The 18,403-nt window shown below is 45.9% G+C and overlaps 1 protein-coding gene across 8 annotated transcripts in view; it reads left to right on the top strand.

Moving 5' to 3' along the window:
* The window catches only part of LOC125738932 (coiled-coil domain-containing protein 136), a 31,889-nt gene extending 14,834 nt beyond the window's left edge, over nucleotides 1–17,055 (top strand). For 4 of the 8 annotated variants that reach the window (XM_049008469.1, XM_049008467.1, XM_049008463.1 and 1 more), the window contains exons 3-9: nucleotides 826–900; nucleotides 1,948–2,250; nucleotides 5,540–5,657; nucleotides 6,937–7,213; nucleotides 7,512–7,646; nucleotides 9,608–9,727; nucleotides 11,717–17,055. In XM_049008469.1, coding sequence (XP_048864426.1) covers nucleotides 826–900; nucleotides 1,948–2,250; nucleotides 5,540–5,657; nucleotides 6,937–7,213; nucleotides 7,512–7,646; nucleotides 9,608–9,727; nucleotides 11,717–11,809 — 1,121 coding nt within the window. In that variant the 3' untranslated portion in view covers nucleotides 11,810–17,055. Of the gene's footprint in view, nucleotides 1–825; nucleotides 901–1,947; nucleotides 2,251–5,539; nucleotides 5,658–6,936; nucleotides 7,214–7,511; nucleotides 7,647–9,607; nucleotides 9,728–11,716 lie in introns of those variants that run through there. The other 4 variants (XR_007396935.1, XM_049008464.1, XM_049008468.1 and 1 more) reach the window with 4 other exon arrangements.
* Nucleotides 17,056–18,403: the final 1,348 nt, after the last annotated feature.

Here is an 18,403-nt window from a genome sequence, read left to right on the forward strand (position 1 = left end):
ACAAGCGACACACGGCTGTGATTTAGGGGTAAAATGGGGTACAGGGCGTGACGTTTTTCACACATGAACACTGTCTGGACAGTCGAGATCAGACAGTTTCCCTTTCACACACGTTGCACTCAACCGGAGGTTGTCTGTGTCGGATGAGTTCACACCTACTAGAAATGGCGTTTGGATAGAGCATTGAGCACCCAGGACATGATAGAATAGGTATGACTCGGAAATCACAGTGTTTTATTTACAGCGCTACAGACAGAAATTCCTAATCTTGTCGTCTCTCAAGTTCGTTGGGGTCTTCTTCGTGTAAATGACCCTTCTTCTTCACCCTCGGATGTTTGTGTTCTTCCATCTCCATCCCAGTCGCATGCTGGAAATGTCATCAGCACGCCCGCTCGCTCACGGTGAATTCTCCCTGCTCCATTCACACATGGGGGTCAATCCTGGACTTCGTACTAGGGAGCTAGCAGGGTAGAGTCCATTTAACGTCTGATTGACTAGAGACAATTGCCTTCACACATACAGCCCATCCAAGTTATGTGCAGGAAGATTCAGGGTGGCAGTGTGCATCTGAAAGGGGTGTCAGGGTCCCATTCTCTCCTGCTGTCTCCACCCCATGTTTTCCTCCTGGGGGTGGTTTTCACTGAATCCAGCTGGGGACCCAATGACCAAGCCTCTTTATAACTCTTGATTTTTTTTTCTGGAAAAGGGTATCAGGAGAAAGAGGGACATAAAGTCACGATAAACTCCCAGCATCTCCCCACTTCCAGTCACTCTGTCTGTCTGTCTCTCTCCCTCCGCCCCCCGCCGCCCCTCCCCCAAACCCAGGTCTGCTGGAAGATGAGCGTCTGGCCAGTGCGCACCAAGCTGAGGCCTTCACACGCCAGATCCAAAGGCTACAAGGTAACTTCAAACCAGGACTGACTGGACCGTGACTGCAGTCAACCGCAACCTGACTGGACTGCCTTAACATTTTAATAATTGGTGACCCTAGAACACGGTCATGCCCAGAACCTCACCTGACCTTATTTATGGTCTCGTTGGAAGACCCAGCTCAACTGTAGGTGTCCTTTTTTAAACCATGAGGTCACATGACCGTGTTGAGACCGATGGGTTATACATGTTCCTGCACTTTTATTTTGGTGAATGATGGTCATTGGTTACAAACAGCAAACGAGCAAAAAAGTCCTGATTGACTGTCTGACCCACCGGAGGTGTCCGTCAACATTCCTCGATTATCCTGAGGAAAGCCAATCATCTTTCCTGGAAGTCAGTACTTGGGTGGGGGGGGTTCATACTTCATCATGGATCATGTGTTTCACTGTGGGGCCCCTCCAGATGCCATAGGATTCTATGAATATCCCCATCCTGCCAAGTAGGCGAGACGTCGTGCACATCGATGCGGCCCCTTGAAAAGATGGTGCATGACGTAACTTTGCGTGATTCTCTAAAAGTAGAGCAACCCCCTGCTCCCCCCCCCCTTCCCCACGGCCTTGACGGGAATCTGCTTGCACCGCTCTCCAGGGGTTGAGACGTGCGTCAACTGTGGAAGTGGGGGTTACCACCCTTGTAGGGGGAACCAGGATCTCTGGGAGACGAGGCTCAATGATTGTGTGACTCAGCCGGTTTGGAGGCTGTTTTCTGTGCTTGGAAGGTTGTTGGTTCAAATCCCAAGTGTTTCTCATTGTTAAAAGCATATGCTAAATGTGAAAAAATGCAGTGGTGTTTCTTGAAGGAAGTTGCCTGCCCTTGAAATGCTGTGTATTTATTCATATATAATTAATTCCTAGCAGTGTAGTGCCCTTACTGACTTTGTTCTTTTGTAGTGCATCGGCTGTAATATCCCTTAAGGAGCACATTTCCATCAGGGTCTCTCACAGAGGCACACGCGCACTCCAGACGCACGCTATGCACTCTGTGCGAATGACACTCTTGTGTTCTTCACCTCAGCCCAGCTGCGCTCCGTCCAGGAAGAGATGGACAGCCTGGAGGAGGAGAAGGAGAGCGAGCTGGCTGAGGCGCAGGAGGAACTGCGGGCGGCGCAGGAGGAGGTGCTGGTGCTGCAGCAGGCGGCCGAGGAGGCGGCGGCTGAGCGGGAGAACGACATCGCCAGCCTGCAGGAGGAGCTGTGCCGGCTGCGGGCCGAGCTGCAGCGGCTGCATGCCACCACGCAGGAGTACGAGCTGGAGATCACCACGCTGCGCGCCGAGATCACCATGAAGAGCCAGCGGAGGGAGGAGGAACGCAACCAGGGTGAGGCACTCTGACCTCCCTACTGCCCTCATGAGGAATCAGATGGCATTACCCACTGTATATATGCCTTTTCCGCCACATTGATCCCTTAACAGCATCCTGACAGCCTGTACATGCTGCAGTCCTGCAATCCAGACACATTTCAGCTGGCTGATGAGATAATTATGTTCCTGGCCCAGGAACTCATTTTTCATTTCGCAAACAAGACTCTGCCATCACGTCTTTCGTAGCTCTGCAGATGTTTAGAGCCTGTGAGATCTGAGCCCTCGGATTCGGCACTTTTTGAAGCGAAGAGATGGATGAGAGCGGCTATGGCAGGGGGGATGTGAGAGCATCAGGCAGTGCCGTGTGATGTCCGGGGACAAACCAGATGGGGCCACCAAGGGGGGGGGGGGTCATTTTGTCAGGGGGGAGAAAGGAACCCAAAAGGATCGTAAGGCCATTATGGGCTTCTGGTGGGGGGTGTCAAAGAAAAACAGAACATGCTAGTTTATATAGACTGGGACAGGTGGGCTGTTAAATCCTATAAATGGAGAAAAAGCTCCCCCCTCTCAAAATGAACACCCTCCCCTCCACACAGCAGCAAACAGAATCAGGTTCAGCCCGAAAGTGCAACAAAGACAGCTGTGAGGCATAGTAACGGTTGCAGATCGGGCTCATTAGCTCCCTTCGCTCATCCCTTGTTCCTCATATAACGTCAGGCTCCTGGCCTTTTTACTAATCTGTAACGGTGCTCAGATCTTCCCAGACAAACGCTGGAGGACCTTCCTTATCATAATGAAGGACACGCTTCCTCACGGTGAAAAAAAACTCCAGGAAATGGAAATTAGAGTGTGGCTCAGCGGATTAGGAAACGGTGATCAGAAGGTTGTTGGTTCAAATCCCACGTTGAGAGGAGTGATGTCACTGTTGGGCCCCTCAGCAAGGCCCTTAATATCCCTCATTGCTACAGGCACTGGCCGACCCTGCTGTCTCAAAAATGTATGTTGCTTTGGATAAAACTATCTATTAAATAAATGTAAATCATAGGGTGTTAATTTTTGGTCACTGACAATTTGTTGAGCTTGTCCACTAAATAATTAAAATCAAAATGAGCTATATGGAAAATGACAAATTGGCTATTGGGTTTACGTGAAGGAGAATATTGATCCCTGTCATACGATCACTGCTGATCTGCTGATGATTGTGTTTGGATAGAGATGCTAACTATTCTTAGCCTATGCTTTGCTACGCGTCTCCCCCGGATTGTGTTTCTGGATGGTTCTGGGAATGATTTCCCTCCATTTGAGCGTTTTTCTGTCAAAACGAGAAAACTTTGACCAATTCGGTCTATAAAATGGCAGGAGTCTCCTTTTAAAACCATCGCTCGTCTTTAATTGAGACGCGGGGTTCAGCTGTGCTGTGAAAACGTTGACGTCCTTTTTTCGCGCAGTAGCTGCAGGTGTCATAAAGAGCAGAAGATGCCTGAAGTAGGTCATGGTGGACGGCGGTACCAGCTGACACACAGGGAGAAGCAGAACTCAGAAGGTAGCCGGGGTCCGGCTGGCACCTGGCATCGCCTGCGGTCGCTAAGCGCTAATAGCTGCTGCGAAAGCAGGAACTTCATGCGTGACCGAAGGCAAAGCTACACTGGATGCAGTGTTCTCAGTGTTCTGCGGAATTTAACAAAAAGCTGGTGAGGCAGTGGAAACCTTCATTTCCCAGATAAAAGATCAACAAAACACCACCGTCAGGTCCAAGAGTGCTGATAATAGTGCTATCTTCGCTATCAGCCCGCCTTCCCAGAATCCCCTGCTCTGTGATGTGTGCATCACCATTAGCTCGTGCATCCCACTGAAGAACGCCAACCTCAGAATTTCTCCGCGATGCACCCCTCAGGGTTCAAGCGATAACTCATGCTGATTTTTTAATTGATTTAAATAGCAGTATTATAATATAAACTCATGATCTAAAAAAGCGCTTCCAGAAAAATATCCCTGTTACAAACACAGTTTGCGCATTAATGAATATGAATAATGCCTAAATGCCTCCCTGGATGATAAGAGTCCTGTTAGGCTGTTGATTTTACAGTATGACTTCACCGTATTCAGTTTTTCCAGATCCCTTAATCCTTCATTAAGATCCCCAGCTGGCCTCCAGGCACTCCCCCCTTTCCGGTGGGTTTTAGGGTCTGTACTCAGCCTGCTTGGAATACGCTCCAAGCTTGGCACGGCGCAGCACCGCATTTGTATGACATCACATCTTTTGCACCGCGTTTCTATGACATCACATCTTATGCACCGATCTGCTCACATTTGTCCGTTTATCCTGGTTGTGCGATACCTTTGGGGTATATAGCGCCTTTCCTGTGCAGGGATTATGTCATTTTTCCAAGCGGTCTCTTTTTTTGGTGTGAATGAAACAGTCCAACCCACTGCAGCCCCCACCCCCATTGCGGTCAGCTTGCTCTTCTCATCTTGGTGAATTTGTCCCTCTCATTTCTAATCCCGTTTAAATTAAAATTTCCATTTTGCCTTTATCCATGCATGTACCACATCTGTGGCTCAATCATTCTCAATCTGTGTCTTTGCAAAACGTATCTCCCCCAAGCACTGGGAGATAAAGGGATGTATATTGATGTTGACTCTCAGTGTGGACTAAAATGGTCTGTATCACCGCCAGCGACATTCGTGCAGGCGGCTAGGAGAGTGATGGTCAAGTGTGAGGTTTCTCTTTGGGAGTCTCGCCCACTTTGTTGACACAACTTCAAAACGCAGATGAGGTCCTCCAGAACGAGGACCTGGAGCATCGTGTTTCCCAGCAGAACCTCTGGGTGCCACAATCTGCCCTTTTGCCGGACAGGGTTGGGTCGAGAAATGTTTCTGAGATAATGACCTAGTTATGCAGAACATGTGTCTTGGAATGGAGAGAATTTAGGTGGAGGAGCCTGTTGAACTCAGCTTGGTGCAGAAAGGACTGATCAGATGAGTGGCAATGGCCAGGTGCTATATCTTGTTGACATTGCCCGGGGTGTTTTGATGGATGGAGAAGGGGTGGGGCTTCCGGAACCTGTTGTGTTTGGCAGCACTGGAGGGCAACATTTTTGTGTTTGATTAATATCTATCAAGGAATGTGTGGCTATTGATACACAGCTGATGAGTGAGTAACAATCTGAGCAGGCTTGTGTTTTAGATGTGGATTTGCAGGAATTCGAAGGCATGTCATCCATGTTCCCCCTTTGCTTTGGCTGGAGGGTTACTGGATGTGTGTCGACGCTCCTGACCAGCCGGCCTCCATCCCATTTGGTCAGGTGATGTGGGCCTGCTGAAGGAGGAGTGCCGCGTGCTGAAGGAGGAGTGTCAGGCCCTCAAGGACGGCAACCGGCAGCTGCTGGAGCGTCTGCAGCTGCTGCAGCTACAAAGGACCGGGTGAGAAACCTGTCAATCAGGCAGTGACTCCGCCCATTCCACTCTCAGAACTATATTACCAGTTGGGAACAGCTGTCCCTACAGTCCTCCTTCTTAAAAGTTTAAATCATGGAAATGATGTTATCTCTATCCGGCCGATGTGGGACTTCATATTCTGCTTCCATTAACTTGTCCGCAATATCACTGGGTCTGCAATAGTCGCTGTGTTTGATGTATCTGTGCTATTTGAGAGAACTAGCTGTGGCTTTCAGCACTGCGACTGGCCCTAGGGACCGTCTGCTCAGCAAATAATTGATGAGGGGAATGAAAAAGTGATGAGTGCGTCCTCAGAGAGCCCGGTGCGGCCGTGTGCGTACATAGCCGGGTGACGGGGGTGCGATCGGCGGGATGACTCACTCATTCCGCTCATAACTCACACGCTTATGTTCTCGGGCTCAAAACAAGCACTCAGACACTCGTTTGGTGCGACAGATCAGGCACTGCCACAGAATGCTAACTTCTCTGTGTTCCTTTAGTGTTACAGCTCACCGAGAAACTTTTTAGCATACTTACTCACTCAGGGCCTCATGTTAACTGTCATAAACACCATAAGCATGCTACTCTACCCAAAGCCTCAAGGTCATATTAACTCATACAAGTATCTTTAGCATTCTAGTTCACCATGATTTCTTAATCACAGTAACTCATAAACACATTTAGCATGCTAATGCACCATGATTTCTTAATCAGACTAAGTCATAAACACGTTTAGCATGCATTTCACCGTGATTTCTTAATCACAGTAACTCATAAACACATTTAGCATGCTAATGCACCATGATTTCTTAATTAGACTAAGTCATAAACACGTTTAGCATGCTAATGCACCATGATTTCTTAATCATAGTAACTCATAAACATGTTTAGCATGGTAATGCACCATGATTCCTCGGTCACAATAACTCATATAAAACACCATTAGCATGCCAATTCACCATGGCTTCTTGGTCGTAAGTAACTCATGCAAACAGGATGTTGGCATCCTTTCACTTCTATTGCAGATCAGCTCAGGCCCTTACACACCCCCTGAACATGCTAATAAGCACATTCCTCTGGTATAACTCACATACCCCACAAACCCCACTTCAAGAGAACCAGCTTCCTCGGCCAAAATAAATTAGAGGAGCCTGAACACGTGTGTGGGACAGGAGAGCAGGAGAGAAAGGCCGGTCTTTGCATATGAAATGCGATTTGACAGTTGCCTGAGAGACACATAATGATCCGGAGCTCTCTGTGGCAGCTCCAACGACGTGTGCCTGCCGCTGAAGGAAGAGAGCGAGACAGAGGACGGGCAGCTGCGTGTGGTCGACGGTGGCGAAGGAGAGGTAGGAAGTAGGAGGATCTCTACACAGACCAGCACCAACTGCCGCCTGGTAGACGCCTCGATCCAGAAGAACATCTCCTTCGACGGCAAGCCCGTGACCCCTACCAGCTGGAACGGGGGCTTCGGTGAAATCTTCTCCCTCCGTGACCAGCTGAAGCAGGCGGAGGAGAGGGCCCTGCAAGTGCAGAAGGAGGTACGGCTCGTCCTCCTCCACACCGGGCCTCTGCGGCCAACACGACGCATCTAACAGCGGGAGAATCTGCCAGCAGTTCACGAGCCGCGAAACACATAATTTGTCGTGTGTATGTCCATAACTACCCCCTCATCGAGGTCGTTGCCCAAGAGTGTAGCTAGACACCAAAGGTATCTTTTCACAAATCCCCAGCCCGGAACATTCTGTAATGGTAATGGAGTTTGATGAGCGCGGTGGTTCTGCGTCCTACTGTGCCGCTCACATGCCAGGCTGCTGTCCTCTGTGTGTCCCACCACAGTGTGAGGGCCTCAAGGAGGAGCTTCTGGTACTGCAGAGCCTGTGTGACAGCAGCCAGAAGGAGCGCGACGAGCTGGAGAAGGAGCTGCGCAGCTACCGGGAGCAGCTGGGGAGGCTGATGGAGGGGAGGGCTCAGGTGAGGGGCCAGGATGGCCGGAGCTCACGGGCAGCGGGGGGCATCGGGTCCCGCATGAGCCCAGGTCTCCCGGTCTACCCGCCCCTCCCAAATCCTGCCCTGTCTGCCTCAGGGTGGCTTGGGGTCTTTGATTCAGTGTGTCTGTGACTCCAAGAGTAGATGGTGCCACAGGGATGTGTGTGTGTTGATTGGGGCAGAGAGGGTAAGTATGTGTTAATAGTTCAGGTTAAATGAGTTATAGGAAGGAGAGGAACGTTTAAGTAGGATTAAAGGGCTAAGGTTTGTTAGAGATGTTAGCCAAGTTGTGGTGTGTGCAGGGATGGTGTGGAAATACTGTGTAAAAGTCAGTAAACATTCTCACACACACACACACACACACACACACACACACACACACACACTACACTCAGCAGTCTGTGTCCGTGTCTCAGAAGCGCAAAAGAACAGCCTTTGCCTGCTCGCTCTTTTGCACAAGCATCCTCCTGTCTGACGTCAGCAATCTGTGTCGCTCCGCGTGAGGGCAGAGACGCCGGGGGTGACCCCTCCCTCCTCGCCGCTGGGGGTGACCCCTCCCTCCTCGCCGTACCTCGTGCCGTGCTGGCTTGCCGTGTCCCTCGTCCTTCCAAGGTGTCCATGTGTTTGTCATCCGTGAACAACCATCGTGCACCACATCCCGAGTTGGTGTGAAAAGTTTTTATACATTTTTGCTGCAATCATATATATATACAAAAAACAAGCTTAGTGTTGCAAACCTTGCAACCAAAGGGAAATATCGGTATAAAACAAAATGATAATATTTATTATATAAATATTATATGATTTGTCTGTAGTGGCGACTGTACTAATGAGGGCTAAAACTATTTAGTACTTTTCAGATTCCAAGAGGCATCCAGGCAGCACGGATAACAGGCTGTATCTGTGCTTCCAAGCTGATTTAGTTTACCGTTCAGTTTGCCTGTTTGCATCCTGCTTGGCAGTCAGGAGACGTAGCTAGACTATGGCTTCAGGTGCCTCTGAATGGACTAATTTGGGTTATAATGAAATTAATTAGTCCAATTTCTTTGCTTCTGGCTTTTTTTGTGCTGAATTTATATACATATATTTAATGAGGCCATAAGGTTCGTTTCCTAGTATCATATTGGTGTGGGACAGTGGTAGTGTTACCTTGTCAAAACATAACTGAGCGTCAACTGGGAATTTTAGGGTTAATGAGACCTACACAAATGACATAAAATTAAGTTCGTCGCCATAATATTTAGTGTGCGATGTAAAATGTTACGTAGGGTGCAATGTGTTAATCGTGGTCTCTGTCAAGCTCATTATCTGTGAGGCTACGTCACCGTGGCAACGGCTTCGTACCGGCTTCCCTGCCGAGAGCATGACTGTCCCGTCCTGTCTTACACACTGGCGTCCTGTCCCTGGCCTGTCACTGCGTCGCACGCCCGTGCGTGGCAGCCCGTGTGCCCGAAGGGGCGTCATGAGCACCCCCACCCCCACGTCTCTCCCGGCTTTGTCCATCTGGCTCTCTCATCGCGCCCATAAAAGCCTCCATGCGTAGACATTGTGTACCTGTGTGTCCACACTGCGCAGAATCAAATTCTCAGCAAATTTGATGGTTTTTGAAATGCAGTTATTTTTTGCTATCTATATATCTATCTATCTATCTATCTATCTATCTATCTATCTATCTATCTATCTATCTATCTATCTATCTATCTATCTATCTATCTATCTATCTATCTATCTATCTATCTATTTCTATATTGATCTGTGTTCCATTCCATATGTTTATCTACCTGTTGACTTGATCATGTTTTATTTACCTGTTAGGTCTCTGTATACCTACCCTTCCATATGTAATTGTTTTCTTTTTTGTCTTTCGCTCTCTCTCTTTCATTTTGATTTCCCTTACTTCCCGCTCCTCCTACTTCCATCCCCACATTCCCTTGTTTTTTTCTCAGAACTCCACTCCTCCGTCTGAGCCCCCTGTTCTCTCCATCCCCCTCATAGGATTGATTGTAATAGTGGCCCTGGTTTGGTGCTGGTGGTCGGAGCTGTCATCTAGAGGGGCCCAGGTACGGGTATGCTATTTCTTTATCTTCCCCAAAGGCCAGCCCCTGCCCCCCCCACCCCCAATCACAAAAGCCACAACATACAAGAAACAATAAATAAAGTGTCAGTCTGGTGACAGCAGTCCCCATCAAAGGTAGCTTTCACTGGGATTTAATACGCAGTGTGGGACCGACAGCCGACAGTCACATCTTCCTGTGGGCTGCTGCATAATTAGCCAATTTTGTCATTTTAGCAAAAATGATTATATTTCAAAGGCCTTCCGGTTTGATATTTTTGGATTAAACAAGGTGCATCAACAGAATTTTTGTAACAGAAAAAGTGACCCCCACCCACCCAAAAAAAAAAAATTTTTTAATAAAAAAAAAACTATCAATGTGGGCAACTGACGACACGGAGAGAGTTATGCCTGTTGTGTCCTGCCAGCTTGAAGGCTGGTGCAGGTGTGAGTGCAAAAAGGGAATGTGGGAAAGCCCATGCCCCCCCCCGTACCCCCCCACGCCCTACCGCTGCACTCCCTGCCATCACCCTTAGCAGTAGAGACTTCGCAGCCTTGTGTGGCAACAAGGACTCATATTCCACTCATGTGCCATCCATCCCCACAGCAGCACTGAAATGTGTATCTGACACTGGATGGCCTGTGTGGGGTGGGGCGGGGGGGGGGGGGGGATCCTGTTAGTCACTCAAATTTCATCATAAACAAAAGATAGCAGGCCTGGATACATCCCTAACAGGGTCAAAAGAAATAAATGAGCCTATTCTGCATCCTTCATTCCGTGGGAAGACGCAAAACTTCCAAACGTGAGATTCGTAGTGGTGACGGGAGCCGTTTCATCGCTGCTCCGATGGCGTTATTGAGGTAAACATAGCCAGCGATGTGTCAACGATTCAGAGCCCTCCTGGGCATCATGAAGATCCCTGTCTGGGCCAAAATGGCTGAAGACAAAGTGGTGTCCAAGCCGCTGCTCAGCCCAGAGAAGAAGCATTTCCTGCCGTGGCGGGTGAAAGCGAGAGTAATTCCTCCACCAGAGCAGGGACGCTCATTACTTACGTTACTTACACAAAAATGTTCTGAGGGCAGAATAAAAAATGAAAAAATCCAATCAGATTGTGGTGGAGGTATGTCCAAGGAACTAGCGGAGGTGGGACCAACCAATCAGACGTCTTGGTCCACCCTCCTCTACAATCTAATTGGTTATCTCTCTGAACCAATAATTTTTTGTTCTTCCCTCAGAACATTTTTGTGTAAGTAAAACTCCCACGAACATCAGGGACCCCCCATGCTGAGCCCCTGGGTCCGGGACAGTCTGTAGCTTTTCTGGACTGTCTGCTAACTGTTAGTTGAGTTAGGGAACAGGGCCTGGCTCCAGTTAATAACCCACAGACACGTGACTTTGGGCTGTGTTTTTCTGTGCCTTCAGGTCAGAGCAGGTCTTACATCTCTTGGAAAAGAAATGGAGCAGCAGAGGTCTTTTAGAGGAAATGCAAAGAGACAGAAAATGAGATGTGTATAAATTTGTATTTGTATACCTTATATTTGCATGCAGTTTATACACGTCCAGAGTGAGAAGCCGTCATTATTGCGGACAGATGTGATTCTCCGGTGGTCAGCATCTTGTTGACACTATTATACTGACACACACACACACTCAGATCTTTCCAGTCTAATATGTCCTCTGAAGCTTCTAGACCCTAGGACACAGTCGTGGGTTTGTGTATGTTTACTGCATGTGTTAGTTTCTATTAGTGAACTGCAGCAAAGTCCGTCTGTCTTTCAGTGACGTACGTGTGTGTGTGTGTGTGTGTGTGTGTGAGAGGCCGCATGTCAATGCGTACAACCGTTTGCATGTGGAAGTGCACACACGTGTGTGTGTGTGTGTGCCATTGTGGTGTCTATGTGTCCGTACGTATGCACTCGCGTCGTTCGCGTCCAGTATATGTATTTCAGCATGCGAGTTGATGACCCCTGACCCCTGTCCCCCCCCTCCTGCCGTCCTTAGGGGAGCGAAGGAGGATGGAACTCGGTACTGGTGGTCGCTGTGGCAGCAGCTGCCTTGCTGATTGTGCCCAGTTTGTGCAGAGCTGTCTCCTGAGGACCCATGACGGTAGCGATTGTGCCACCTAGGCAGCACACTCTTCCCCCCAAGCCCCTGCTCGCCTCACGACGAGCCCCATCCCATCGCACCTGCAGCTTCAGCCTCCTCTTTCGAGGGGGGGGGGGGCATCAAAGAAGGGACTGGGACACATTAACCACCATGCTGCCACCAGGTCTCCATTCTGAATGACCCAGGAGGATTCTGGGTAAAATGGGGTTGGATGTATGATGTTACTGCTTATTGACTAGCGTAGCATACAGGCATAAGATTCTGGTGGGAGGGTGAAGTGCACGGACCCATAGAGCCATTGATATCGTTGTACGTGTCCCGTCCCCCCCCCCATTCCCCCCTCCCAGCAATCAAATGCACTCACCGGTAGCTGTTCAGTCCCCCCCTAGATGGTCCCTCATTGGTGCGTTGACAAGACGGCGGACCTGCGTAAACTCCACACCACCTGCAGCTCACCTGGGTGCATCAACTAACCTGTTTATTGATTGATTTATTCCCCGTTGAGCAGAGGCAGCCTGAACTTTAGTTTTGTTTTTCTTTTCTCAGTCCAATTGCCTGTTAAATTTGCGCAGTCGTGTAAGGATTCGAAGAAGGCGCGGAGGAGCTAAGTGTGCTGGAAGATGTCAGGTTGGGATATTTTACGGACTCAGCTGTAAACCTGCCGTGCTTTAAGGAAAGAGCGCATTGTCTTGGGATGAAAATACATACCCTGTCAGTATGAGAATAATGTATGATCCATTAATATGAATAATGTTGTTCTTAAATTCTAAGTATTTTTTAAATATTTGAATACTTTATCATTTCAATATTGAATGAGGCTTCATGAATATCAGGTTTCATTGTTTTCTGTTACATTATCCTCTTGCTTCTTGTTCTCTTATAGCATGTCCTGTACAATTTTGGTAAAAAAAAAAAAAGAAGAAAAGAATTTACTTTATTGCATAAACGCTGCTTTCGGAGATGGTTGTGGCCTTGGTTAGGCTTTCGGCCTGGTCTTCCTGTGTGTGTAGCTCCTGGCACGCATTAGGGGGCGCTGACAAGCATGGCCTTCTTGGGGAGAGTGTGTCCATCTAGGGCTGCTTGGAGGAGGAGGCTAGGGTGCATTGTCAGATTGAGAATGTGACCACGCCAACAGCGGTTGTGACCCTCCACGCCAGCGTGGTCACTGACATCCCCGATTGCACACGGCCCCGTTCCTCTCCGTCTTCATGGGCCACATGCAGTATGAGAACTTTCTGGAAACAGTAGGAGGCGCCCGCTTTCAGAACGTTCTTGCAGTCAATGCTGTTGTTTTGGGCACACTATACTCACTGACATTGTGGCACTGACCTGTACCCATGCCGCTTATGTGTCCAAATATTTGATGGTTTCCATCACTGAACATGTGGGGTGAAGCTTCAAAACCCCAATCCAGTGTTTCCCAATCCAGTCCTCAGGAACCCACAGGCAGTCCAAGTTTTTGCTCCAGGTAAGGAGCTAGGAGGGAGCAAAAATGTGGACTGTCTGGAAGGTAGCAAAAATGTGGACTGTCTGACAGGGAGCTCGGAAGCAAAAAAAACATGGACCAACCCTGGATCCCTGAGGACCAGATTGGGCAACACTGTTCAAAGCACAAAAAGCTGAACAAGCCTGTGGGACAGTCACCGGAGAAGGTCCATTTATCAGATATTGCTTTACCCTCCGAAGTGAAACAGCTGCTGGACCCATAGTAATAATAACGATTTAGCTTCACAGCTTTATAAAGACACTCAGCAGTCACTTTATTTGTTCCACATACTTACAAAGGCTGATCCTTCAAACAGAGAATCACGTGGCTGCAGCTGACAGCACACAGCACACATACAGGGGTGGCAGGTTCAGTTACTGTGCCGCTAAGCATCACAACAGCTGAGAAACACGATCAAAGCGATCTTGCGTGTGGCATGCTTGTTGGCGATATACACGGAGTTTACGGAGAATGGTGCACTGAGCATAAAACATTCAGTCAATGACATTTCTGTGCTTGAACACACCTTATTAATGAAAGAGGTCAGAGAAAAATGGCCAGAAATGTTAAAGCGAACAGGAAGTTAGCTTCAGAGCTAAAAGGAAGTTAGCTTCAAAGCTAAAAGGAAGTTAGCTTTGCACAAGTACAAAACAAAAAACATACTTCAGAACAATGGTAATGTGCAGTACGGCCCACCTGGTACTCCGGGGGTGTGCTTAATAAAACAACCACTGAGTGCGTATGTATAATTCTTATTGTGACAAACAATCTATTTAAGAAATGAGTTCATGCTTAATTCATTTTAAAGACTTCCTTATTCAGGTTATTGTGAGAGGACCGAACTGCAGTTTAAGAAACAGACAAATCGTGATGTTCTTAACCCAGAATCCATTATTAAAAGGCACAAATATTTTGAACATAACATTCCATAATCTCTCTGAATTATTAATATTATTCTTATTTTGATTAGGTGAAGCAAGTTAGTGTGTCATGAAATATATTTTTATACTGATTTATTTTTTTGCCCAAATTGTGGAATGTAGTTTTGCTCTATGGTCCGTAAGGTAAGAAGGAAGATCGAATTTCCTCCGGTTGGGCTGTGGAGTGGCGTTTTTGTACATAAACTGACTTTTTTGTGATATGCATGTATGCATTAATGCTGAGTGCGTTTTGCAATCCATATGTCCAACTTTTGAAATGCAGTTTGAAATGCAGTTTGGTGCAACAGCAGTTTTCCATGAAATAACTTTTTTTCAAATCTCTTCTTTTAATCTCTACTTAGAGATATGTTTTGAATGATTTGGTGGGCACTGTTTAATCGTATATTTACTATTTTTTAGTTTTATTGTCACCTATTGAGCACAATTTACACTACTGACAACAACCGTGTAGACTTTATATTAGAATATTGTTTCTAGATTGCTCCTCTTATTACAAATACACACACATATATATATTTATGTGTAATATAATTATAAACAAATTTCTGTCGTCCTATTACTGTTGTCATTGTTTTTTAAAAACTTGCATTTTAATAAACACCAGACCTCCCTTGGATACACATGATTTGATACAGTGAACCTACAGTGATTTATCAGCCTTGGAACTGCACATTCGCATGCAGTGCGTTGCAAACATGGCAGTTTACTGGATAATTATCGTAGCTGTTTAGGTGCAATATATAAGGAAACATGCCTACAGTTTGAGCTGTAGTTTATTTTGGTTAAACCTCACAATCAGATATTTTGCCATCGGGTTTTTTCACATCAAAATCTTCTCAGTTGAAATAAACATGTATAAGTATGCATATATGTATTTTGACTATTATCTGTGTCATTTCCTCCGTTCTTTTTGCGTGTAAACTTGCTTTTTAATTGTCACAGAGAGGCGCAGTTGTGCACAAGCTGGTAACATTTTGTTGCAGGGGTGTGGAGGGCTTATGGAGAAACATGGGATCAGTCACTTCTCCACAGGTAAAGATTTCATAAAATCCGACTCCTTTTTCGATGAGTCTGCTCTTGCTGGGATCATACCAGCACTTTCGAATGTGAAAACTTGCCTGTCCTGTTCTTTTGGCTTTTCGGCACGTGATAAAAGGGTGTGTGGTTTTGGACAGTGCGAAACGTTTGTTGTGTGCTCCGTAGAGGTCTGGCCTGCCTCTAAGCTTTACGTTACGCTGAATTAGACTCGGGATCTGTGTGATTAATGTGGTCGTAGGCTAACAGCTGAAGATGTCCTCTGTCGATCTCTTAGTTTTTCCGCATGAAGAGACTTTAGATACTGCTGCAGCCCCATTGCCGTTAGATTTCATGCCATGGTGATTGCTTTGTGCCTGGGTAAGGTGACCACCTGATCTTCAGCTGCCTTTTATAGTGCATAAGCTTTGTGGAATCGTGCAATATCAACTGGCATCCCAGAAAAAAAAAATTATATATATAATGTATCTTTTATCCTTGATCCATTAAAGGGTGTGTTTGCATTTCTGTTTATCTTAATATGTTGAATAATTTTCTCCAATAGATCAATGCATGTGAGAAATAAAATATTTTGTATTTCAGTATGATATTTGTGTTGTATGTACTGTAAATAGAATTAGGAGTGAACTGAAAACTGTAATGACCATAAATGGATACTTAAATTAAAACATTGCATTGTCAATAGTGGGTGAATCTTATATTGACTGTGTCTTATCAATATTAAAGTGAATAGAGAGTGAATATTTCCCAATGAAAAGCAGTAGTGAGATTATAATTGTACTTATGCATTTATATACATTGGTTAACTATAGGTTTTCAGCTTAACTAGGAGAACAAACTCCGATAATCAACAGCCGTGTGGTGCATGTTAGTTTCAGTAGATGATGGGTTTTTGCATGCAAAGTGCAGTAGATTTAGTCACTAGCCAAAGTGCATGATTTGTTTGGCGGCCTCAGAAATCGCATGAGCCTCTTCCACGAATCCAGACTTCGGCACGGAGCAACGCCGTCGATTCTGATACTTACACGCCTTTCAGTCTGTCTGCCTCTTTACCCGTAAACGAAATGTTTCAGAATACATTTAAAGGGTATTTAGGGATCACGTAGAATTCTAAAACTGCCATGATTATGACTACTTACTCCTCACCTGTCATTACTTACAGAATCGAAACAGGATTTGATCATCCTGTGATGTGGAATAATATTATACAGTGTCTACCTGTTAAATACTTAGATTAGTGCTCAGACTGGCTGTCACTGGCTGTCACCGGCTGTCTGTCGGCACTGCAGTCATACCATTATTGATACTCATTCTTCCTTTACTTAAATAGATAAACATCACCCTAAATATGTGTATTATTCTCTGCCCCTCTAGTACCTTAAACAATGATAAAGACATATACTCCTGTGTTTTTAAAAATCGTTTAAATGGCAAAAACTATTAGCATTAGATCAGTATAAAGCAACAGGTCAAACATGAATCGGTTTGTTCAGTTCTGCTACTGACTAGTTTGCGTCTGTGTGCACCGCTGATATTCCAGTGTAAGAAAAGCTGATGTACGCCTGTCTGTCTCTCTGTCTCTGTAATATAGCAACAGAATTGTACTGTAAAGCGTTTTCTAATATATTTGTACACATCCTGACCTAACACACTTGGCTTTTTTTCCCTGATGGGCTTGGTTGTTTTCGAACGAATTGTGAGTATTTTGGTAAACAGCCTGTATATTTTGTACAAGATTTGGAAATAAAAATAAAATATTTATCATTACTCTGTTCCCTTCTCCGTCGCGTTTTACTTGTGACTGAAAAATCTATCTTAGCGGCGATGCTGCTGTTAACCTACATATAGTTACATTATATTTAACTGTGATCTCGCGTCCTAATTTTACTCTCACTGTTAAAATTGGGGTATTGAATTATACACTATCACCTCACACCTCCTCGTCACGCTGGGGGAGGGGGCTTGATACTCTCCTCATACAGTCTTTAGGTTCTGGCTCCCCAGTCAGCTCCAACATTTCACACGACGACTATGTGCTCGTGCGAAGCCGGTATATGCAGACAGATGCTAATCACACACGCATCAGAAGGCCAGAGTTGCAGAAATGGATAGAATGACCCCTACACAGCACGTATGTGTTAATGTTGCATGACGTAAACACATGCGGATTATCTACATGATGAAATACATATGCTGGGCAAGTTTCCTGTCATTAAAAAGCTTCTAAAACGGATATTTAACAGGCAGATACAAACCACTGCCTAGCATGACTCAACTGACTTAAGACATATTAATAATGATTACAAATTTCTACTATTTTTTTTTTTTTACAATTACACTATCATAGTTCAATTTTTGTTATGACAGTCATCCAGTTTTAATATTTGGGAAGTACCGTTTTGATGTTTGCTCACTAACTGGATAGAAATTATGAATATTGATTTAAAAAGTAAAATGAGGCATTTCTGGTCTTGTGGAATTTTTAAGCTGTATTTTTTAAATGTAACTTCAATGTTACTTTCATTCATTGAGATTATTTTTTTATAGTAATAGTAGTATAGTAATATAGTAGTATTATTTTTTTGTGTTAACTTTCAATACTGAGATTCAGCTAGACTGGTAGATTCTGAAGCCGTACCTATTTCCCGGTATTCGTGTTACATTACTCTGCATAGATATATAGAAAATAGAGTGTCCTCCAAGAAAGTTCTCTAATATGTCATAGTAGAAGCCCCGTCCCAAACTGAGAAGAGCCACACACTGGTCTGCATCACCCTCTCTTTCTGGGGCCACGTCACCTCTGTTTGTGAGATCACCAACTCTGTACAGGCCGCTTAGATTAGACCGCGTCCTCTTGGGGGGTGTGTGTATTTAGTGGTAATGTCCCCTGTGCCAAAGGGTCTCCCTCCCCGATGGGGATTATAAAGGGGGGGGGGGGGGGGGGGGGGGTGGGCACTGCTGAGATCACAAACTGAGTGGGTGTGGGATTACTATATGGCGCTATCACAGACAAACGGAAACTACACATGCAGTAGCTCACAAACAAGGTTTTTTTTTTTTTTTTATTAAAGACATGACAAACTGCAGATAATGATTCCCGGTTTATTTCCACTCAACTTG

The sequence above is a fragment of the Brienomyrus brachyistius genome, chromosome 3 (assembly GCF_023856365.1).
Source record: "Brienomyrus brachyistius isolate T26 chromosome 3, BBRACH_0.4, whole genome shotgun sequence".
Lineage (NCBI taxonomy): Eukaryota > Metazoa > Chordata > Actinopteri > Osteoglossiformes > Mormyridae > Brienomyrus > Brienomyrus brachyistius.